At 38.9% G+C, this 24,115-nt stretch overlaps 2 protein-coding genes across 3 annotated transcripts; both read left to right on the top strand.

Annotated features, from left to right (window-relative positions):
* The first annotated feature begins 247 nt into the window (after nucleotides 1–247).
* Nucleotides 248–11,470, top strand: LOC132983581 (membrane-spanning 4-domains subfamily A member 8-like). Of its 2 annotated transcripts, none has more exons than XM_061049948.1 (7): nucleotides 248–363; nucleotides 3,815–4,009; nucleotides 4,755–4,868; nucleotides 9,253–9,309; nucleotides 9,457–9,657; nucleotides 9,906–10,031; nucleotides 10,408–11,470. In XM_061049948.1, exons 2-7 carry the CDS (start codon nucleotides 3,833–3,835, stop codon nucleotides 10,471–10,473), a joined length of 741 nt encoding a protein of 246 aa, XP_060905931.1. In that variant the 5' UTR covers nucleotides 248–363; nucleotides 3,815–3,832; the 3' UTR covers nucleotides 10,474–11,470. The 2 variants fall into 2 exon arrangements, with proteins under 2 accessions (XP_060905931.1, XP_060905932.1); XM_061049949.1 differs by lacking the exon at nucleotides 248–363 and adding an exon at nucleotides 3,612–3,688.
* A 1,399-nt stretch (nucleotides 11,471–12,869) lies between these two features.
* Nucleotides 12,870–24,075, top strand: LOC132983174 (uncharacterized). The gene is made up of 13 exons (XM_061049406.1): nucleotides 12,870–13,008; nucleotides 14,140–14,327; nucleotides 14,513–14,626; nucleotides 15,477–15,533; nucleotides 15,632–15,832; nucleotides 16,793–16,915; nucleotides 17,263–17,325; nucleotides 20,309–20,500; nucleotides 21,493–21,612; nucleotides 21,890–21,946; nucleotides 22,053–22,280; nucleotides 22,563–22,685; nucleotides 23,145–24,075. The coding sequence occupies exons 2-13, from the start codon at nucleotides 14,151–14,153 to the stop codon at nucleotides 23,205–23,207; spliced, it is 1,518 nt and encodes a 505-aa protein (XP_060905389.1). The 5' UTR covers nucleotides 12,870–13,008; nucleotides 14,140–14,150; the 3' UTR covers nucleotides 23,208–24,075.
* The last annotated feature ends 40 nt before the right edge of the window (nucleotides 24,076–24,115 follow it).

Here is a 24,115-nt window from a genome sequence, read left to right as displayed (position 1 = left end):
AAAGGACCTCAGTGCTGCCCCTCGTGGCTGGACGCCACATTACAATAACAATGACGTAGAATCGTTTAAAAACATTGTGATTTTTTGCCAAAGCAATGTTACTAGCTACTTTCGCAATGAACATTGTTTGTGCCTGAAATGTTTTAAAGGTCAGAATTAAACTAAGAGGATATGCTAATGCAGTACAGCCTCCGACCGCCAGGGGCAGCACTGAGCACAACGCTACTGAGACAGCAGCACTCTAGTTAGAAACAGATATCATGGGATAATGTGTAGGTGTGTCTTCTCTACCTAATAAAAGTAAATCCACAGCTCGTTCGAGTGAGACGGACAACTTCGAAATCATTTCCAAAAGACCGTTATGTGAGTACTGAATGTCTTAAACTGAATTACAGTTATTAAATCACATCGAGAGTATAATGATTAACTCTTTTTTGTGTTGTGAAAAATATGCTCGCAGGTTTTAAGAAAAAGTTAACAACTAGCCTATAATGTAAACAAATGGCTTGTGACAGTTAAGCATAGGGACTGGCTGTCCTCAACATGATCCACAAGAAGTAAAGAACGAAATCCCTGGCACACTTGTTTAAGATAAGATGAGATATCTTTATTGTCACTGTTTAGGACTACAAGTACAACGAAATGCTGTTGGAGCAAGCCTGTCTGTGCCTAATATCAGAAATATATACAAATACTAAAACCAGATATACAAATAAGAAATACAATTAAATAATACAGCATAGTATGCAATATACATGAAGTACAAGGAAGTTGTATCATAATACTCATATGATAAAGAGCAATGGCAAACACAGATAAATACATTTACAACCAGATTTCAAAGTATCTTTTTGAGACAGGATGTTCACAATGGCCGTCTTTTTAAATTTTGATTAAATTTCATTAAATTTATTTCAGACATATCAAATAAAATCAAACATATCAAAAATACAAAACAAAATGAAAAGCACAAAAATAGAATAAACAAAAAACAATGTTCAACAATTATTTCACAAAAAAGAAAAAGCAAATTACATATTGTTGATATGCCTGAAAAGGAGTAGGAAGACGTATAAAACTTATTTAATCCTACCCGTTTTCCACAGCTCAATAATTAATATTTATTAAATTAAATTCGTGTGTTCCTTATAATCTCTCTATATATACAATCTATCTATTATACAATTTGCTATACTATATTTATGATACTATATTTGATATTTACAGTCCAATGATTTTCCATACATATATACAACTTGATATACTATGATTTTTTTAATAATTTATATATTTATACAATCCATATATCTATATCTATATATACATATGTATTTGTACAATTTGATGTACTATATTTACATTTTATATATTTATACAATCCTTATATCTAGTTTGGTACAGTATGTTTACAATTATACATTTGATACAATCTATATATATACAATTTGATATAGGCTACTATATGTACAATTTACATATATATAAAAAACATTAACATTCACCTGTGTATACAAAACTTGTAAACCCAATTATTATTATATTTATTTTATTATTGTTATTATTATTATTATTATTATTATTTTATTTTTTTTCCTTCTTAAAGCTCTCCCTCATCCCTGTACCTTTTGAAAATCATTGCTTTGTACATGTTTTTAAACTGGATCATGTTTGGACAATGCTTTAACTCCGTGCTCATACCATTCCACAGTTTCACACCACCAATTGAAATGCATTGACTTTTTAAATTCATGCGAACAGCTAGCATCTTAAAATGTAACTTTTCCCTCAAAATATAATTTTAATATTACCTGGTAGCAGTTTGTTTCTTGCTTTGAACATGATTTGTGCCACTTGATAGTCAACCAGGTCAATGAACTTTATAGTACGGGAATGTAAAAACAGGAGGTTGGTGTGATCATAATATCCTGCTTTATTGATTGTTCTTATGGCTCGTTTTTGAAGTGTGACTAGTGGTAGCAGTAAGCTTTTGTAAGTGGTCCCCCAGACCTCCACACAGTAATTTAAATAAGGTAAGATCATTGAACAGTAGAGAATATGCAATGATTTGTGATCCAATATATGCTTTGCTTTACACAGGACTGAGACGCTACGTGACAGTTTAGATTTAACATGTTTCATGTGAGGTTTCCAGCAGAGCTTGTGGTCTATTGTCACACCTAGGAATTTATTTACATACACTCTTTCAATATTAACACCATCTAGCTTAACATTTACCTCATTATTTAAATTACAATTATTTTGGTCCAGGGAATTTGTGATTTTTTTCAGTTAGCTCAATGACTGCTAATGAAGTGGATCTGTTGGGTCTGAATCCATATTGGCTGTCAGTTAGTAAGTTGTGTTTATTGATAAATTTGTTTAGTCTGTCAGCAAAGAGTTTTTCTAAGATTTTTGAAAATTGAGGAAGCAGTGAAACAGGCCTGTAGTTTGTGAAGTGGTGTTTGTCTCGAGTTTTGTACAGCGGTATGACTTTTGCAATTTTCATTTTTCTTGGGAATTTACCAGTTTTAAATGATAAGTTACAGATGTGCGTTAGTGGTTTTGCAATTCCCTGAATGACGTGTTTAACTATTCTCATGTCAATGTCATTATAGTCAGTAGAAGTTTTGTTTTTACATTTATGAACAATCTCTATAATTTCACTCTCTTCCACTGCTGTTAGAAACACTGATTTTGGATTAATGTCTATGAAATCATAATTCTTGTTGTCAGATCTCACAGAAACAGGGATTTTTTTCAGCCAGTATTGGTCCAACATTTACAAAATAATCATTGAAGCCATTAACTGCATCATCCATATTATCAATAGTCTTTGAATATGTACCGTAAACCACTTCGGCAAAGTTAGAAATATATTCATGATTAAAAAAAATCACTGAAATTACATGAAAGCCCTTTATCCAAAGCAATGTGATGTAGTTTATAGAGCAGGAGGACATTTATTCATAATGGGATTTTTGTTTTACCCTACACCTTACAAAGGGGATTTTATTGAACATTGGGCTATTTATAGGCAATTAAAAAAATCCTCAAATGTTTTTTTAAAAGTATTATTTTCCAATCTAAGAAATGTAGTATGAAACATGAGATCACGTATGTGTAAAATTATTTTCATGACACTACACCTCTCCTGGGTGAAGTTATTGAATATTTCTGTATCATATTTTTTCGGTGATGCAATTTGCAGACGGTCCCTGCGCATTCGAGCACCAGCCGGCTCTGCATAGAGGCCAATGCAAGTTCCCCAGCACGGAGGACGGCTCGTTTTGAGGAAAATACGAATGTAGCTCGCAGTCTATCTTGTTGTGATTGCAGAGAGGTGTCTGTTTTGTAAAAGAAATGTTCCGCTGATGAGTTATTGATCCGGGAAAGCCAAATCTGTGAATATGTTTCTAACTGTGCTGTCAGTCCATAAGTCAGTTTCCAGTAGTTCCTCTAAGGCCGGGAGGTATCAACTTCCTTTGTACAAGTGTCAGCTTTTTTGGGGGGGCGGACTTTAGAATATGCTTGCACATACTCCTGACAACTTTCAAGCCCAATGTGGAGAAGTTAGTGTCACCTTATGCAATACAGACAATTCAATGACAAAGTGTAAAAAGTTCACTGACTGTGTGAAACTTTGGTCAGAGGGAATAGAAGAGACGATAAATGTCAGCCAAAAGAAAAGGTCAGTCACTCAGCAAAACTGATTATGAGGACTACTTTGACATTTAGATTCAGCTTGTAACTATTTTAAAACTTAAGGAATAAGAAACAGCAAACTGATTCTGCAGTTACTCTCTTGTGTTTTCAGTCTGTCGGAGCTGGCAGGATGTCTGTGACCATGACCAAGGCTGAAGGGGTCACTGTGCTCACTTTGACCTCGGACCCCCAAAGTGTTTTACCTCCAATATGCCAAATCCTCAAAGGCCTTTGTTACAACCCTGTGTGCTGCTCTGTGTCCCAGCATCTGAAGAAGCTCCAGGGCAGGTCTCAGTCAGTCCTGGGGGTAAGTAACAAGCTCATGTTTGAAGTATCTCGATGAAACTTCATCTTTAAAATGTACACACATACGTTTTCCTTCACCCACTCAGTTCTGATTTAATTCTGACTAAATTGTGTGTTTGAAATGCCAGAAGCTACACATTAAAGTCACAAGCCCTCATCAGACTTCTGTTTCAAGCCGCGGTATTTACTCCCCTGTGACGTTTCACCTTCAATCTGAGTGTAATGGGGGGATGAAGTGATCCCACCGTCTTTAGTGGTAGTAACAGAGGCGTTACAGAGGTGAGCCGGTTTCAGCGGCGCTAGCGGGGGAGCGCAGCGCTGTGTGTGCGTGCATGTCTGACTGTGTGTATATGTGGAGTTCCTGCTGAAAAGCAATGTGAATTCTCAGACTGGGACACCAATATTACGCTGTCACAGAATCAATACAAATGTATAAAAATGTGATGACCGCTGAGCTTAGTTAAAAAAACCAGTCTGAAAAGAGCTATGAGGACAAAGTCTCATTTGCAGAGTTTTTTCATGACACCGTCTGGGCTCTGTACCTGTCTCGGGTCTTCAGGTAATGTTCTGTTTTATTTATGATAGGAACATTGAGTAAACAATGAAACTATGAGACAGAGGTCCTCTAACAGGATTCTCTGCCCCCCCTCCCCCGTGTTGTTCTCCAGATGACTTTAACCATGACACCTGGTAACTACTTACTGTACAGGTGTGTGGCGCTCATACTGTGTTTGCTCCCCCATCAGGCTCTGCAAATCATGATTGGTTTGCTGAACATCGGCCTCGGAGTGATCCTCTGTAGCGCTTTTGTTGGCTCTTGGATGGATGATTCCAAGTTTCCCTTATGGATGGGAGGACTGGTAAGCAAACTCATGTTGTACTTGTTTTTTATATTGTTTTTTGTGTGTATTTAAATATGTGCGTCCCAAAGTCCTTACAAAACTAAAGTAAAGTTAAAGTAACTTTATTGGGGCTGCTTTGTTGGAGATTCAGCTGCCGGTTTTCTTCCTACAGGACAGGACCTGCTTTGCAACGGAACTGTGAGCGTGTTGGCATGCTGACATTAGCATTTAGCTATAAGCTACAAGTGCCTGAGATAAACAAACACTACATCCTTTGGCCAGTCAATCGACCCGTCTCCAACCTGTTGCTCCTTTCCCGCATGTCACTCTCTCCCCCTGTTTACTACTCTATCCACTGTTCCATCAAATAAATGCAAAAAGCCCCAAAATAAATCTTAAAAATGTATAAATAAATAAAGTAGTTGGTACAGTTTAAAACTGAGAACTATGAAGAACATGATCTGTGAAAGACAATCAGACCATCAGCAAGAAGACTAAACTACTTCTATGGAGCTTTTTGAATGCTTGTGAACACTGTCATATGGTCCAATTCTGACAAAGTGATTTGTAGCATGCAGGAGAAGAAGAACCTTTAAGATCAGAGGACAAGGTGACACCAGGATTGTTCAGATGATTGACTTAAAAGTTGAATGCATATAAAACATTGAAATGAACAACGTGCTTCCTCGAGTGTTCCCCTTGCATCTTTGGATTGACTAATATTACAGTAAAGTAGAAGATATTAGTAATGACTTATGGCTATGTTGGGCCTCAGCCATGTGTGTGGGACAAAGGACTCAGGCCTGTATCACAGTCTCGAGCCTGACTAAAGTTATTTTGGAGGCAACTAAACAAAGGGGTCTTAGCCCAGCAACCCCCAACTGAAACTAACAAATAGGTGTGAAAAGTGGGGGGGTGGGGGGCGTCTGAATTCTCTATCCTCATTGGAGGAGGCCTGAGGTTAACCCACAGGCAGATCCAGTCTTTAAAAGCAATCACCAGGCATTGCTTCCTTCTCTTCAAGTGTGGTCTGCCGACACCAGAGGATACCCTCTCCAACAAGATGGACTCCAGCATTCGAGACAAACCCTTTCCTCATCTTGGCTTACATAGGTTAAACTCCAGAGCTGAGGTTGCTCAGTGTAGGTAGCTCTTCACATGCTGAATTCAAGCATCAGAGGATTCAGCTGACTACTTCCACGGCATATTTTTAGGAGTTTTGGGCGCAATCAGATGCTATCAGGTTCGAGCAAACCCTCCTCCTACATCTGCCACGAAGGAAACCTGCCTGAATCTCCAAAAGAGACAACTATTTAGCCATTTTTCCAGTTGAGAGTGTAACCTCATAATTGTTGCATAGCCAGCTGTCTGAGAGGTTTGAGTTCCTCCCATCCTTTGAGGACTTGAGGTGTGAATCCACTTTTTCTAGCTTCCAGGATAGACTGCAGTGATCAGTTGGGAAACCTAGATAAGATTAGCTCTTATGTTGATCTAGCTTTGTTTAGCTTAGCGGCTTTCTTAACAGTAATCCACTGTGGTTCCATTTTATCACGTAAAATGTCTACCAAGACCCTAGGTGAGCCGGGAGCTGAGACTCCTTTTGGATCAGACGACGCATCACTGCAAGAAACTGTTGCCGGTCTGACGCACCTCTCCTTAGAGGAGATAACCGACCGAAATAGCTATTCAATTAGCATTTGTGATAAGAAGTTAAAGGAGCTCATTGATCAGGCCAACCACCGAGCCAGGAAACCCCAAAGCATAATCCTGAATGTTCTTGGGCAACTCCTCCTTCTTTCCCAACGCAAGTCCTTCCTGCAGCAAACCTAGCTGCAAGTAGAAAAAGAAGCCCTGCAGAACCACATCCAATCTCTGTTGGCAGAAAATACATTTATTCGTCAGCAATTCAAAACTGCTGAGCAGGAAGTGCTGGATGTGTTTGACGTTATTCAGAAATTTGCACAGGTATGCATGGAGCAAGACATATTGTCAGAATATGGCTCTGATCTTGAACCAAGCCCCTCAAGAGATCAAACAACCCTGCTGAAAAAGCTCAATAAAGAACCAAGCAGCCAGGATAAACCAAGGACTAAGAAAATTAGTTTATTATTACGAGAAAAACTCAAGCTGATCTGGAAGTCAACTTCCAGGAGTGTCCATGACTTTGTGACTACCCTCCGGCCTGAGATTAGAGACCAGTACTCAGCACTCTGCAATGCTTTGTGCGAGGAATTCTCCACCTACACCGACCCTGTATCTGCCCCTCTTAGAGCCTTAAGTGCCTGGCACCAGAAGCATGAGGCACCCAAAGATTATTACCGGCGCCTAAAATCTGCATATTTCCAGGGACGTAATGCTCCAGGTTTGGAAGAGGACCAGACTTTCAAGTCCATATTCCTGGACAATCTGCATGGCTGTGTGCGGTACGATGTCACCATGCATTGCCGAACACATCAGCTTGGTATGCCAGAGATCAAGAAATTTGCACAGGTGGCTTGGGAAACACGCATACGTCCTGGGTTTTGGAGACACAATAGTGACCTAGCACTAGAAGGCAACAAATTGCCTTATGCTATGAATAAATCTAAGAAACCGCATCACCGGCAGAATAGACAACAGAACCAGGGGGGTGAAGGAAGGAGCCAGCCACAGGGTAGTTCCCAACCTGAAGTACTGATAACCACCAGACCCGAACAGAACTCTCGGGATGGCCGAAGCCCCAGACAGAGGGGTAGGCATAACCAGAGTTCCCATGAACTTCCTAAGGAAGCAGGTTCTGACAGGGGAATGGAGAACATGATCCGGAGGTGTGTGACAGAGGTGTTAAGACAGTTGGAGGCCTCCAGCCCTTACAAAGAACAAGGTTCTGACTCCACATCGGGGAGGGGGGAGTAGTCTCCACACACGCACCAAAGTCACTCCACCAACGTTAATGCTTTCTAGTCTCTGTTTTATGACCTGACATTGGTAGTGAGACATGATGCACATGTACATTTACACACCTACATGCCACATACACCATCCCACAGGCGCTCCTGCCCAGGCTAGGAGTTAGCCCACAAATCTACACCTGACACTCTTCTCTTTCTGTCCTCCTCTTGCTTGTTTGTTTCATTTGTTTTGTTAAAGAATGCACCTTGAGTAGCAAAGCTTTGCTAATGCCTGTTTATGTTTTATGCCTAGCGTTAGACATAGTTAGACAGTCTGCCCAGACTTTGCCTCAGTGTCTGCCCAGACCAAAATGCCTCTAATATCGCTGAACTGTTAACCCTATGGACTGCTTCCCTAAGGAACTGCAAAACTGGGATGTGTCTCCATCCCAGACACAAGGACTGTTTGGTCCGTGAGCTGCCCTAAAGATCGTAACCTGCATTTCGCTCTTCATGACAAGGGGGGATGTTGGGCCTCAGCCATGTGTGTGGGACAAAGGACTCAGGCCTGTATCACAGTCTCGAGCCTGACTAAAGTTATTTTGGAGGCAACTAAACAAAGGGGTTCCTGCAACCAGAAGACCCTATAGAGCAGCGTTCTGGTCAAAGATCTGAATCCCGCTACCCTCCTTCTACATCTGCCAGGAAGGAAACCTGCCTGAATCTGTTGATTTAACATTCAACAGAGTGACGATCTAACCAACTTTGCAACGATCACCAGGAGTTACTCCAAGTAAGAGCTTTGGTCTGGGCAGAAGTAGTTTCGGAAATAGTTATGTTTCTTTTATAACCACTGATAATTATGCATCATTGTTGACGACACGTCACATTCTGTTTATTATCTGTTGTAAGCTGCTGCGTTTGTTTTATTGTGATGAACCGCTGTGTTCGCCTATGTGTGTAATGCTATGCTAGTTTACCTTCAGTCAACGGCTCTCTCTCTCTCTCTCTCTCATCTACATACACACTCATCTACACACACACACACATTTACACCTCATCCACAAGCCTTGCTTGATAATGTTTGTTGCTTAGATTAGTTTGTAATAGTTATTTGTTTGATTAAGTTCATTGATTTTGGATTGATGTTGCTTTGTTTAAATAAATTCTGTTATAATTTTAAGAGAGCAGTTGTTTGTGATTACTGGTGTATTTACATTGTGATACAAGCTGGGTGCGAAGGCTTTGTGTATGGATTTCACGCCTTCAATTGATTAAATGTAGTTATTAATTATTAATAATATTATTAATTAAATAACTAGTTTGAGACTGATTTGAGTGATATTTTTGTTATATTTCCCTGACTACAGGGTGGTGCCCCAAAACAAGATGAAACATAGTTTAATGATAGTTTATTTATATTATTAATAATTAAAGAATATAACCAAAGTTGACTTGATACAACCCCAACAGGTATCAGAGTTGGTGTGAAAGAATGGAAGTTTAAATGTTTTTGTCTCTTCTCTCTTTAGTTTATTTTATTTGGTGTCGTGAGCATCGTGTCTGAGAAGCGTCCAAGTCCCTGCCTGGTGAGTAAACCAGCTTTATAAAATCCTCCTGTTAGCTTTCATTGAATCGTCAACTTTTAATCTATCTTCATATAGAGACCATAAAATAGGAGGAGTTTGTACATTCATTGTGTCTGTTGTTCATACATTGAGATTTTTCTTCTACAGGTTATCCTCAACGTGATTCTGAATCTCTCAGGAGTTGCTTTCTCCATTGCAACCATCGTGCTCTACAGCATCAACTTTACAAACATTGAGTTCTGGTGGATGTGTCGAAATAATGATTACGATTATGGTTACAACCGACACACTACAACAACTTCATCTCCTGATCAGACTAAATGCTTGGAGGTCAAAGCAATAACTCTGGTATGTATGTGTGGGGGAAACGTTATCTGACCAATGACAATACAAGTTTTGTGTCGCTGAGGAATGGAAATGAGACGGCTGTGATTGTTTTACAGATACGTTTTGTCTTCAAAGTTAACTGCTGCTAATGATGATACAGACTTAAAACAAGTTGACTATGAAGAAACTCTGAAAATGAGTTTGTCAGAAGCTTCCTACAGATAGTCACAGCTTTTAAACACATCACTGTTTCTTTTGTGTCCCATCAGATGCTAATGAGAAGCATCAACACCGTGCTGATTGTTCTGTGCGTCCTGGAGTTCTGTGTGGTCATCAGCTCTGCTATCTTGGGGATCAAGGCTCTTTGCTTCATTCAGAAGAGAGAGAAGAACAAGGTAGAGTCTACACATTCAGGCTGTGGGTCAGTGGTAGAGTCGGTCGTCTCTCTACAGCGCCTTCAGCAACATGTCCGATGTGTCCTTAGGCAAGACACTTAACCCAAAGTTACCCCCACTGCTTCATTGGCGGTATATTAATGTGTACGAAAAGATTAGTTACTTCTGATGGTCAATTTACATAGCAGCCTCTACCATCAGAGTGTCAATGTGTAGGTGTGACCTGCAGTGTAAAAGTGTGCTATACAAGCTCAAGTCCATTTACCATGTACAGTCAATGTGTGTAATCACTCTGTAAATGTGTGAAATTCTCACAGATTTGATTGTGTCTGCACCTTTTCATATGATTTTCTCTTTCTTCTCTCTTCTCTGTTAGAGTCCTGAAGACCCCCAACTCTACAAACCCCTGCTGGAGGAGGTCACCAGTAACCCTGCAGCCTGAATGAAAACCTCTGCTTTGCACTTTTAGTGACCAGACAGGAACTCTCCTGTTGGGCTTTTATGAATCATAACCACTGACTGTATTTACTGTTAAATCATCCGCTCACTTGGTATAACCTGTGCTGAAATTAAAGGGTCTTCTCCTACAAGGGTAGCTTAAAAATGTTTGCACTTATACTTTTTGAGCACTGGTTCTCAACTGGTGGGTCAGGACCAAAAAGTGGGACGTGGAGCTGTTTTTAGTGGGTCGCCAATGTGTGCCTGGAAAAGAAATAGTGTCTAAAAGTCTGCACTTTGAAGCACTTTAAAAACATGTCACATGTTTAGTTTTCATTTAATAAATCTCATTCGTTGAGAAATAATCAGATATTATGGTCCCGATTTCTAAAGAAGGAGCTGGCATTGAGGGCTGCATGGTGGTGCAGTAGTTAGTGATGTTGCCTCACAGCGAGGAGGTTCCTGGACAGGAGCGCTCTCTGTGGAGTCTGCATGTTCTCCCTATGCATGCGTGGGTTCCCTCCAGGTTACTCCAGTTACCACAGGACTCCAGTCCAAAGACATGCTCATTAGGTCAATTGGTGACACTAAATTGCCCGTAGGTGTGAATGTGGGTGTGGCTGGTTTACCCCGCCTCTCACCCAATGACAGCTGGGATTGGCTCCAGCCCGCCCGTAACCTTGAATGGGAAAAGCATCAAAGATAGTGGATGGATCGAAGTTGGTGTGGGCCTTGAGGCTACACCAGTTGAGTACCACTGCTTTAGAGCACTTTTGATAATGAGCTTCAGCCATTTATATTTTCTGCTTTCATTTATGTTCTATGTTTCTTTTTATTATTTGTTTGATTGTCAATCCAGCAATGTGCCTTGAGGTCAGAATTGTTGTAGCTTAAAGGGAAGTCAGTCCATGTGTGTGACACTGATGGACTGACAGGGTGTCGCTTTTATTTTACTGCATCATGCCATGTTAAAAAAACATGAATAAAAAAAAGTATCGAAAGCTATGTTTCTTCGACTTTGAATCTCTGCACTGTACTGTACTTTATATGACACCTCAAAGCATGACTGAGAAATGGGATCACTTCTTGTGTTCGAGCCTGTCCCCCCACCATAACTGTGGGCCTAAGAGCTGCTTCTTAAAGTTCTGGACAGCAATGACGTATTGTGATTTATTCATCATTGTTAATTTGAAAGTGTGATTGTCTGCCGTTACAGCTATCATACTGTGACATTTTAACATATAACACATTGCAGTGACTGTGCCAGCATGGTGATAATAAACACTGGTATAGCCCACTCTCTACTCATCTGTCTTCTATTCAAATGTCAAATGTAAAAGCCTCATTATTATCTGCTGTGCGAACATGTGAAGCCGGCCAGCACTTAAAATGTTTCCTGATGCATTAGCAGAGCTCTCTTTATAGCTTCCAGATGAGCACATCAGGGAACATGTAGGTTCCCATTCCTGTCCTTTCCAAATAATAACTGCACAACAAACTTGCACTCAGCCAAACTTTTTCTGGATGGAGATTTTTCTTTTTCCTCTTACAAACAGACAAAGAGGTAAGTCGTAACTCTTTGGTTCAGATTGTAGACATCTTTGCATGCTTCAATTCCATTAAAAACGGATTTATTGGCATGGAAAGATTCAAGCTTTTTATTTGTCACATGCTCATACAGTAGGGGTGCGCAGTGAAATGAAATGACTGTTCGACAAGGCCATGCAATAAAAACGCTGAAACATTATTATAAGATACATACAGTACAATGTAGAAAGATGTAGAGGATATCAAAGGGATAAGTGTTACGGAAATCAAATATTTACACTGCCAAGGCAACATAAATAACAAAAATGAAGTACAATAAAATAATTACATTTTAAGGAAACAGCTGTTCAGGATTGCAGTAATGCAGAAGCACAAATAGTTGGTGTTTAACTTAAAATACTGTAAACATTGGAAATGTAACTTTGCCTTTAAAATATATACAAATCAGTACACGTTACTTAGGATAAAATAAAATAAAAAAGTAAAAAAAAATGTTTTTCTTTAGTAGTATATTTACAGATCTATGTTCTTTGTGTATGTAGGCCTACAGTACAGAGAAAAGTAGCCTCAGATGTGATGTTGCAGTGATACACTTTATAGTCCTACTGCTACATGACTAATCAGATATATTAATGGATGATATGTGATTATATCGCTTGATTAATAATAATTAAAACAAACTATAGTTATATTACGCACTCTTTTTTATCGCTCGACATTTTTAAAGGCCAAGACGGGTAAGCGAGTGCAATATAGCCATCGGCCACTGGTGGCGGCACCGAGCACAATCATGCTGAATGAGCATACAGTCTTCTTCGCTGACTGGGTCGTTGCCATAGTTCCAATTTCCGAAGCAAAGGCCCAGCCAGCAGTGAAGAAGGAAGTTCAGAGTTACGTAGGTGTTCCCATGTCGTGTTTATATGGATATATCTCACACAATTCAGCTGAATAAAGTGTAACTGCGTCTTCAAATCGACTGATAGTCCTCCTGGTAGGTTTTGGAAAAACTTGTACAACACTATTGCGTATGTATTCTGAATGTTTTTAAACGGTTTCTTTCCTTCTTTAGCACAGTTAAACTGGTTTAAGATTGAAAGGTCAAAGGTTATATTTATGTTACTATATTCAGCTATTTATGCAACTCTTGTACAGTTATCTAAACGAAGTTGTTTTGTATCGTATTTTAAAGTGTACGCCTAATGGAAAATATGTGCGCTGTTTAAAAACAAGTATGCTGGACCTCATTGTTTATTGACAGTGTGTAAAAGTTTGTAACATTGACCTTCTTTACCAAAAGAATATGCATGAAAGTAAAAAAAACTAGATATTTTAATTACAATTTAAGCTTCCAACAAACACATACAGGGAGCCTAAGAATCAGAATTTCTTGGATTTTTTTTTCCAAGAAAAAGTGAAACTTTCATGTTTTCCAGATTCATTACACTAAAGGTAAAATATTTCAAGACTTTTTTTGACGATAAGGACTTACAGCTCATGAAAATCGAAACTCCAGTACTTCAAAATACAAGAATAATACATCAGACCGATAAAGAAAAAGGTACAATGCAGAAATGTCGATCTTATTCATTCGCACACTCAATAATTGGTTGGGGTTTATTTTGCATAAATAACTCCATCAATGCAGCAACATTGTCAAAATGTGCAATGGTCTAATAGTTCTTAAATGCTCTTTTTATGTGTTTGAACGATATAAAATCTGTTATTTTGATGGTGAAAAGTAAAAAACTATTGAAAGTTAAAAGAACAATAACATCTTTTTCAGGTGTGGTAGAGAAGGGGGTCCCGAACTTTTCAGCTCGTGTCCCCCAAAATATGGGTTCAACAGTCTGGGGACCCCCACTGTCCCCGGAGGTGGTTAAGGCATATACGTAGCGCACAGCCACAAACTAATAGACAAGAAGTACACTAACTGATCACATGCGCTCGACTCCACAACATATTAAGAGACACGGAGGAAGAAGCAAACAAAGAGAGATAAAGAAAGGCAGGCAGAAGCAGAGCATCAACATAATAACAAAAAAAATATGAATATAAATAGCTGTATGTCCTCCTGACCATGCTAATAGACAATTTCCTTTCCTCTCTTTATTCAGTCTCATAGGAGAGGACAGGATGTCTCTCACCAAGACCAAGGCTGATGGGGTCACTGTGCTCACCTTAACCTCAGACCCCCAAAGTCTTTGTCCCCCATTTTGCCAAATTCTTAAGAGCCGTTGCTACAGCCCCCCATGTTGCGACTTATCTAAGCACCTGAAGAGGGTCCAGGGAACTTCTCAGTCACTCCTGGGGGTGAGTTCCAACCTGTTTGTTTTGTCCTATTACTCTCAGCTTTTGATTTTCTGTGCACCACACTTTGTATTTATTTACTTTTCACATGTTCTGTCACCACTCAGTTCTGATTTGAGTATTGAGAAAACACAAAACAGGTATTGTTTATTCGTAGTGTTCCTCATACTGTGTTTTCTCCTCTACAGGCTCTGCAAATTATGATTGGCTTGCTGAACATTGGTCTTGGAGCCATCCTCACTGGCAACGCCCCTTCCTGGCAAAAGTTTAACTACCTCTTTCCTTTTTGGTTAGGAGGCATGGTAAGCTAGCTAATATAAGGTTTAATGCATTTTATGAATGTATTATTTTTTGTCTACTGCCAATACATTCTTAAGGCTTGTTTCCACCCAAATGGAGGTGTGGTCGCTCAGGTGAATGGGAAATGACGTTTCAATGCTCTCATCAATGGGGATCAAGTTAAAAGAGTTTCTCTTGTACGGTAGTCAGGATAAATGCACTTGAAGCAACCTGAGCAGTCCACACCAATTAACACATATTACACATTGAGCCGTGTTTATCTTTCACACACAGAGCAGAGATATGATGCCAGTCACGTGTCAAGTTAAACTTCCTGCAACAGTAAAACATACCTACAAAAAGGACGTTAAGTCCTGCTGCACATTGTCAGTAATAGTACAGGGTTTTCCCACAGACTTTTGATTAAGAAGCTGCAAGTCACTTCACTAGTATTTTCTAACAAAATTCTGGAGCTCAAGAAATGGCTTCTGGGACAAATTATCCGTCTGTGGTAGCTACAAAGGGGTGGCTGTGGCTCACTGTTAGCGTCAGCCGTCTCTGAACTGGAAGTGCGGGGGTTCTCCTCCGGCCACATGTCTGATCATGTGTCCCTGGGCAAGACACTTACACGAAGCAGCAGCGTATGAATGTGTATGAATGGGATTAGTTAATACTGATGGACACTTTGCATAGCAGCCTCTACCATCAGTGTGTGAATTTGTAGCTGTGACATGCGGTGTAAAAGCGCTTTACAAGCCATTTCAAATTTTCAAGTCATAAATTGCTCATGATGGTGATTATTTAAATGAGAGCTGTAAATGGATTTTTAAGTGTTTGAGTGAAGTAATATTAAAGTTTTTGTCTCTTCTTTAGTTCATTTTCTTTGGTGCCATGTGCATCTTGTCTGAGAAGTGCCCAAGACCGTGGCTGGTGAGAAGCTTACTGTATTAACATCTTAAGTCACTCTTATTGTACTTTTGATTTTCTGCTTATTGTGCATGAAATGACACCTGCTGTCTATATTTTAGGTCATCCTCACTGTGATTCTGAATCTATCAGCAGTTGGTTTTGCCATCGCCGCCATTATTCTCTACAGCATCAATATGGTTGTCGTTGATATGCGGTGGCTTTGTGAAGCAGATAATTATGAGTATGACTTAGATCATACAGCGACTCCTCTGGAGAAGATCATGACAGAGAAATGCTACGAGGCGGAAATGATGGTTATGGTGAGTGTTTCATAATACAGTTAAACTGACGAGTGAAAAAAAAAAAAGCAAAAAACATTTGTCATAAAAGTTACCCTTGATAGCAATTACTGCTCTGTTCAGGGGCATGTCCAGAACTTTCTGACTGGGGTGTCCCAACTGGGGAATTGACTTATGCAGGGGGGGCCTGAAGTGTTGTGTCCACAAGAATGTAATTTATTTACACCTTCTAACACCACTAATTTCATCTACTTTTATGTAACACAAGAGCTGAAACTTACATCTTCTTTGCCTTTTTTAAGGACTCTAGAACAAAGATGTTCAACGTCAAATTGTCAAACTTGCAAATAAACTTATAAACAAAGTTTCAGTACCGAATAAAATGCTTGTTAATTCATTAAAATACAGTGTTATGCACCTGTCCTATCAAATCTATATGCATGGTATTTATTTAAAATGTAAAATACATAAATAATATAATACATTTACATTGAAGATAACAACTTGCAGCATGTGGCAAAAAAAACAAAAAACCCAGAACCGTTGTGTTAACAAACGTCCAGCCCCGAACAAGGCAGACAGCAAATTATAGTTCATTATTTTTGGGCTGGCACCCTTCTAGACACGCCCCTGGTTTCCCAAGGGTTGGGCGATATATTAAATAATTTATAATCAGTAACACCCATGTGAAATCCAAATTGCTTTCTTGACTTTTTTCTTTCCTCATTGTCTGCAGGCCTGCTCAGAGGCTGTCAGCTCAAGTTCAAGTTGTTTATTGTCACATGCATCCCTCTTCTGACCTGATGACATCACAGTTTAAACATAAAAAAGCAAATGAAGCATGCTGTGCAGTGAAAAAAAACACAAACAAATAAAAAGGAAAAAAACAAAAGCACTCTACTCATTTTGTTAAATAAAACAGAATGTGATGGTAGACGTTAATGGTAACTCTGTTTGTAATGTATCTGTGTGTACCAACAGGACCTTTGGAGAAGCATTTTCACCTTTCTGATCATGCTGTCGGTCCTTGAGTTCTGCATCGTCATCAGCTCTGCCGTCTTGGGGATCAAGGCTCTGAAGTTCACTAACAAAGGAGAAAACAAGGTAGAGTGAACAAATCATATCATACTGTTTAACCTGCTGTTGACATGAGAGGTTGATTTAAGACAAACTCTTATTAACTTTGGGTCAAAATGAAGCCTATGTTGATTGTTGAAGATAGAAAGGGTATATAATTAATATTTGTTTGTGTGTCTTTGTGCACACATCACCCGTTGAGCTACTACTGAAGATGTTCCTGAATTCAAATAAAAAAGTGCACTGAGAGAATACATGTTCTTCTTAAAGATTTGAGCTCCTCTGCTTTATTCATTTATATTGTAAAAAAATAAATATTTCAAACTAAGATGACATAAATGATCATGACTGTGATTTTATGTGTTCTCTTTCAGAGCCCTGATGACTCAGAACACTACAGACAACTGCAGGAGGCGGACGTTACCAGGAACCCTACGGTCTAATGAAAGTCTCGACTTTGTGCTTTTAGTTAGGTACTCAAATATTCTCCTGAGCTTTTATACCGTTAACATCAAATAATGTAATATCTGTCTGTTCTTACACAGCTTCCTTAAATATTTGCACTTATATTTGAGATTGTTTTTAAATGATATGCACCTTATCATTCTGAATATGCTGCTCTCCATTTCATTCCCTTGAACTTATCGTTTTTATACAGATTTATAGATCAGCCAACGTGCCTTATAGTCAGTGTGTTTGTAGCTGGAAGTGTGGTTCATTCATGTAGGTGACACAGATGGACTGCTTTTTTTAAATTAGTCTTTTTTTAAACATTCATTCATTTGGAAGATAAAATCATCCAAATCATAAAATCAAGATTGTTAAATGTTGGATTTCTGTTTGCATGTCTGATCTTGTCAGTTGGACTCTTGTTTCGAATATGCCTGTAAACAGTTCATATTTACGCATTTATTTTCTATTTGTTTATTAATTCACAGTAAACATAATTCTTTTTCATGACTTTTGAAATACAACAGAAAATACTGTATATCGTCACAAAGGCTTATTTATACGAGGTGACACATTTAAATTTTTTATTCCTAATGAAAACAGACCTATTCAAGCCACATCCCCATAGGGCTGGGTATTGTTGAAAAATGTTCGATACCGAAACCGATACCTTGACTTTGATACCGATTCCTAAATGATACTTTTTTCGATACCAATTTTATGAAATTCATTTTAACAAAAAAACATTAAATTACACATTATGATACAAATCTTTGGGTTCTTTTTCAGCTCCATGTCATTTTAAAACATTCAAAGCAGTTTCATAACATGAGAAAATAAACCATTTTACCATAATGTGGTTTCACTTCACGATGCAAACTGTAGTCAAGCCTCTCAAAACACAACAACAGACACGCTGCATGCTTATTGGCTCACTGACGCTGATGATAGGTATGATAGGTTTCGAAATTTGGTATCGAATGAAAAGCCATTTTTCGATACTCTGTAGTATCGAAGCAATTCAATCCTTGCCAAAAAAGTATCGAATTCGATACCCGCCTTCAGGCCTACTACTTCATCTTTCTCTACAAACCAAGCCTGACCTGCTACATAGAACAAAGAAAACCACAGCATGAGTGGAAAATGGACCTTACACCTTACTTTGTTCTGGTTTTGTTGGCATAATCTGCAGTATTTCAAATCTAACACTTTGTGTATATTTACTTTGTTAGATTCCTGTTGTATTCACCTTTTGTTGAGAGTGAAGTCAACCAGAAGTGGATGCATTAATTGAATTGATCAATCAATTCTAAACATTCAAATGATTAGAGTCACTAACAATTAATTATCATGTTAATCAGTCATTATATTCAAATGTCTGTTTTTGTAAACAATGGCTTATCATTTCTGTCTAAGCAATAATAACACAGTTATATTAACAGTAAACATGTATTTTAAATGTCATTCATTACATGTAATATATCTTTTGGTGTGTGTGTTAAATGTTTTTAAAGACGTGCATAAAAAAAGGACACAGATTTGGAAATGCAGTGATTTGTCACATCAAGTAAGACATATGTACAAATGTTATTGTCACAAATAATGTTTTTAGTTGATTTGTATTTTTGTTCCATTTCCCTAACGCCCTTTTGTGACCCCCAGGGAAGAGAGAGAGCGGAGATAACATGCACCAAAGAGCAGAGGGCCAGAGTCGAACACTCTATATTATAAGTCACATGTTATGCTATCTGAGCCACCAGACTCCCCAGATTTCACTATTTTAGCTACATGAAAAGATGATAAATGAAGGGATCCTGAACATGTAAAATAGTCCAGCAAGAACAAGAAGTCCTGGAAATCGCATTTAGATAATCAAATAGTGAGATAACTATACAGGAAAATTAATTGAACATTCAAGTGAAAAACAAACTTTTAAAATAATGCTCAGAGAGGTTGGGGTTTTGAAGTTGTGATTGTTTAACTTAAGGTCATGTCATGCATGATGCTGCAAGTTTTTCTTTCCATTTAAGTTGTTAAAACAGCTTGTAGATCAAATCAAAGCAGAGAGCTCTCAACTTTCTTTGTGTTCAGTGTCAAGTTTCTCTCCAGCTCATACATGGAGGGAGGTACTGCCAGGAACTAGTTGGGACTTTATCTCCGCCTCCTCTATGCTGTCAGACAGTTTGTTGTCAGGTTAGGTCAGAACTGAATTGTTTTGGTTTTCTTCTCAACACAAACAGGTAAGTGTTCTGTCTTTGTTTGCTAAAATACATGGAAAGAAGCGTAGCTTGGTTAACTTGAGCCAATCAGATTATCAATTAATGTGTTCATGGTTCTTCACTGATCCGTTTAACTCTCACTGTTTTTGAAAGCAACTGTGAGGAACTTTCTTTTATTGTTTTGATCTGAGCCGCCCCCACAGAATGACACATCGTTCCTGTTTGTGGAGGATCGCTTGTAAAAAATCTCCTCCTGCTACATTTAAACTTTGTGATGTACCACTCAGTGAGCTCTAAACGGCTTTGTCGACTGACCCTACGGCAGCTCAGATGCATTCAATAACAACTGTATTGAAATAGTCTTCTTCCTGGTTGCCTGCTTATAGGTCACATAGAAGCGTCTTTATTAGTTTGAGTCTGCTTCATAACCACCTCTTTGAAATATGACCTTGCAGAGGGCTAATGTTCTAGGCAGATTCTCAAAAAAAGTGTAAGTTTCAAATACATAAAAAAGGAAATAACAGAGGGATAAAAAAAACCACCAAAGAGTGGGGGCGTTAAAAATGTTTAATCAAAATGGTGCTTGACTTCCTCTTCTCTCATTGGCTGCAGCCTGCTCAAGCTATTTGGGTCCAACTTCCTCATTGCATCTGTTTTTCCCAGACCCAATGTAAAAAAGCTCCAGTGGTGTGAGATTAGTAAATAGTTTTCACATTTGAATGATAAAAGTTTTCTCTCTTGTCTCTTTTAGTCCTCAGGAGTGTGCGAGATGTCTGTGACTTTGACCAGGGCTGACGGGGTCACCGTGCTCACTTTGACTGCGGACCCCCAAAGTGCTTGTCCCCCAATATGCCAAATCCTCAAAGGCCTCTGCTACAGCCCCGTGTGCTGCACGGGGTCTCAGCACCTGAGGAGGATCAATGGAGCTCAGTCACTGCTGGGGGTAAGTTACAACTTAACTTAACATACTTAAACTGTTGAAACATGAATCTGTATTGACATTTTGAAGTTGGTGCCTTCTTGGTTGAGAAAAGGCAGAAAGTGTATTTTTGGCTCATGTGGATGAAAGACACCAACTCCCAGAATGCACAGCAACGCAGGTCAATCCCACTGATCTAGGGTCCTCTATTTACAGACATTTACAACAACAGATAAGGCTGTTTCCTCAACTGATTCCGAGATTTCTTCCAGATGGAATTGGCATCTTGGAAATTCCTGGCAGAAAACAGACTCTATGTCTGTGTCCATAGGCAAACAGTGAGAGCACTGACACTACCAGTCCGCCCCAGCTCGAGCCGCCCCGGGCTCCTCGTCCTCATAACAGCAGCCGCAGCGGCAACTGCAGCCACAAAATCCCCTTCATCCATATCAGTTTGAAGTTGAAACATACTTTTTTCGCCATTATCAGCTGTCTCCATAGAGCCTGTTAGCATAGCTTCCAAGCAATATGGCGGACGTTAAGTTTTGATTCTGGGAGTGAGTTCCCACCCACTGATCTGTGATTGGTCTGTAGCTTCAGTGGTTGAAAATATGAGGAACTAGCGTTGTAGTTTCACCCCCGCTAACCACAACAGCCTCCAATGACGCAAAATGACGATTTTTGCGTCATCGAAGGCTCCTTCTCAGACTTAAACATAAAGATTTCCCGTCTCAGGGGAAAATGAGGGCGGGATACACGACCATTCAAAAATACTACCAGGTTTCTAATGATATAAAGCTTAATGCAAATGGGTGAAGTATCCCTTTAATGTTAATACACCTGCGTTTAGGTAATGATCTGTTTATATAGAAAAGATCTATTTAGATCAGGTTTACAAACAGGTTCAGGTACAGTTACAGGTACAGATTCAGGTGCGGGTGCGGGTACAGTTATATGTCAAGGTACAGGTCATTCTTGCCCATGCTCTTGTTAATTCTGTGTTTCCGTCTTTACAGGCTGTGCAAATTATGACTGGGCTGCTCACCATCGGCCTCGGAACGATCGTCTTCATCAGTCACAGTTCCCCTTGGTGGGGTGTTGATTCTACCATGTGTCACTTTTGGTTAGGTGGATTGGTAAGCAACCCAATGTTGCAAATGTTTCAGAGTGGATTAATTACAACAAAAGAAAAATCCTGCCTAACAGAAAACCTACTGTACACAATATTATTATACCTGATGATGTCACCTATACCTGATACAATTATCATTATTACCAATCTTTAAATAAGCTTTAAACCCTCATATACTCAGCAGGGCTTCATGATTTCAATCCCAAATGTGTTTGTGAATTACATTGTTGGTGTGGAAGAACAGAAGCCTGAATCTTCTTCTTTTTTATTTTTTTTTCAAGTTCATTTTATTTGGTGCTATGTGCATCCTGTCTGAGAGGTGCCCCAGTCCATGTCTGGTGAGTAGTTCCACTTTAACAAGCTGCATGTTATCTCACATTTTGATCACTCTTATGCTAGTTTGTGGTTTTAATTTCTTTATGTTTGTTTGTGTCCCCCCCGCAGGTCCTCCTTAACGTGATTCTGAATCTAACAGGAGTTGCATTTGCCATCACCGGCATTGTACTCTACACCATAAACATTACCCTCTTGAGGATGTGGGAGGGAGATTGTGATCCTGATTATTACAACAATTACTATTATAACAGACGATACATCAGGCCAACTCCGTCTCCGTCTCCAGAGCAGAAGTTGATGATTGAGAAATGCTTGGAGGGCCAAGCAGTGTCTCTGGTAAGTACTTCATGCCTTTGAGCAAAATGTCAAATGTTCTTCCTTTCATATCTTCATGTTCACACTGAAGCTGTAAGGTATGCCCTTTACTGTTTACAAGTGTCTTTCATGAAAGCCGGATCCTTTTATCAAGCTATCAAGACTGAGTTATTTATTGAATTTATAATTTGTTTGTATAAAAAAAAAATTCTCGACACATTATATTCAATCTAATTAGAATATATATATATTTTTTTTTTTACTGATTTTCAAGTTAACACTGTTTGTTTTTTGTCCCCCCAGATGGTTTTGAGAAGCATCAGTGCTGTTCTGATTGTCCTGTCTCTCCTGGAGTTATGCACAGTCATCAGCTCTGCTGTCTTGGGGATCAAGGCTCTGAGGAGCCGTGAAAAGACGGACAACCAGGTAGAGTCTTCAGAAATCATGTTTTACTGCTAAACCTTTAGTCTGCACGGGGGAAGACTCACTCACAACAAATGCTGTAATATCCCTTTTTACCCCCATTTCTTCACTAAATGTTTATGTCATGAGCCTCTGGTCTTTATTTTTGAAACTTTTTCTGATGTCACCTTTCTAATAGTTGACATGAAACCCAGTGTTTGATTGTGAGTTCCGAGTTGAGTCTCAAGTGTTCAAGTTTAAATCCAAGTTGAGTCTCAAGTCCCAAGTGCTCGGATATGAGTCCAAGTCATCTATTCCTTTTAAAAATTGGGAAAAGGCAATCATCTTCCTCCCCAACAAATCTTTCACAGAGTGACGCATTTTGCAGTTGACTGCCTTTTTGTACATTTCATTGTCTTGAGAAAAGTGTTACCTGAAAAGTGAATTTAAAAGTATTTATTGATATGAATGTTTCTCTTTTAGAGCCCTGAAGACCCAGAACACAAACAACTGCTGGAGGAGCTCCTCAGTAATCCTACAGTCTAATGACAATCTCAGCTTTGTGCCATATAACTAAATGTTAACCAAATGCATTTAGACATTTAATGTTATGTAGTGTGACATTGAATTACTCTACTTCAGCTAGCACAGTCTCTGCTAAACTTCATTTCCTTGGAGGGCTGCTTAAAAAATATCTGTAAATATTAGATTCATGTTTGAATATTTGATTTTGCAGTGTTTATGGGTATTAGATCAAATTGTTAACGGGTACGTTTTGGATGTGGGTTTGGTTTTCATTGGAAGGACTTATTTTTTTTCCGAGTAAATATTTCATTCACAGACCAGGATGCTTTTTATTCTCATGCTGTGACGTCTGTCTGTGAATGTCCTCGTGTATTGCACAATCACACCAGGACTTTTTAAACTTCATCTTGCTGAAAACGTTTCCTGCAATGCTGCTGTTTCTGATCTCTCTTATTTGAACACTGAAATAATCATACCCTTTCACATTCCTGCTGTTTGAATCCTTACATTTGTGTGTGTTAAGAAAATAACCAATTTCATAATAAAACAGTTGTTTTCTCTTCCTGTGAACATTTCAACTGTCTGATGACTACTGACCTATAGTACTAACATTCAAACAACTATAAAGCTTTTTTTGTAGCTAACGATCCAATCAAATTCATCCAGATGTTATGTCCCGCCTTCTATCTTGTGATTGGTTCATCCCGTTAGATACTCTTGCAATTCAATTTCATGGGGACTTTAACAAAATATCTAACAAGATAAAGTCATCATTTTTATGTTTTCAGCTGTAGATTAAATGCATATAACGCATGAATGATCATTCATTTTGAAAAGCTTCTCAATAAAAAGAAAAAATTTAAAATTAAACACCTCTACTGACCCTTGACCTGACTTTCCTCTTCTTATTTCATTCGGGGTCAACATGC

Source organism: Labrus mixtus, chromosome 11 (genome assembly GCF_963584025.1).
Source record: "Labrus mixtus chromosome 11, fLabMix1.1, whole genome shotgun sequence".
Lineage (NCBI taxonomy): Eukaryota > Metazoa > Chordata > Actinopteri > Labriformes > Labridae > Labrus > Labrus mixtus.
The sequence above is the reverse complement of the archived record's forward strand: the minus strand, read 5'-3'. Positions and strand labels throughout refer to the sequence as shown.

What these genes read in the sequence shown, in the direction of transcription:
- LOC132983581 (XM_061049948.1), top strand. Translation starts at nt 3,833, where the DNA reads ATGTCTGTGACCATGACCAAGGCTGAAGGGGTCACTGTGCTCACTTTG. An exon ending in GGTCTCAGTCAGTCCTGGGG is followed by an intron (nt 4,010 to 4,754) that starts GTAAGTAACAAG and finishes CTCCCCCATCAG; the next exon opens with GCTCTGCAAATCATGATTGG. An exon ending in CCTTATGGATGGGAGGACTG is followed by an intron (nt 4,869 to 9,252) that starts GTAAGCAAACTC and finishes TTCTCTCTTTAG; the next exon opens with TTTATTTTATTTGGTGTCGT.
- LOC132983174 (XM_061049406.1), top strand. Translation starts at nt 14,151, where the DNA reads ATGTCTCTCACCAAGACCAAGGCTGATGGGGTCACTGTGCTCACCTTA. An exon ending in AGTGCCCAAGACCGTGGCTG is followed by an intron (nt 15,534 to 15,631) that starts GTGAGAAGCTTA and finishes TCTATATTTTAG; the next exon opens with GTCATCCTCACTGTGATTCT. An exon ending in GAGCTCAGTCACTGCTGGGG is followed by an intron (nt 20,501 to 21,492) that starts GTAAGTTACAAC and finishes CCGTCTTTACAG; the next exon opens with GCTGTGCAAATTATGACTGG.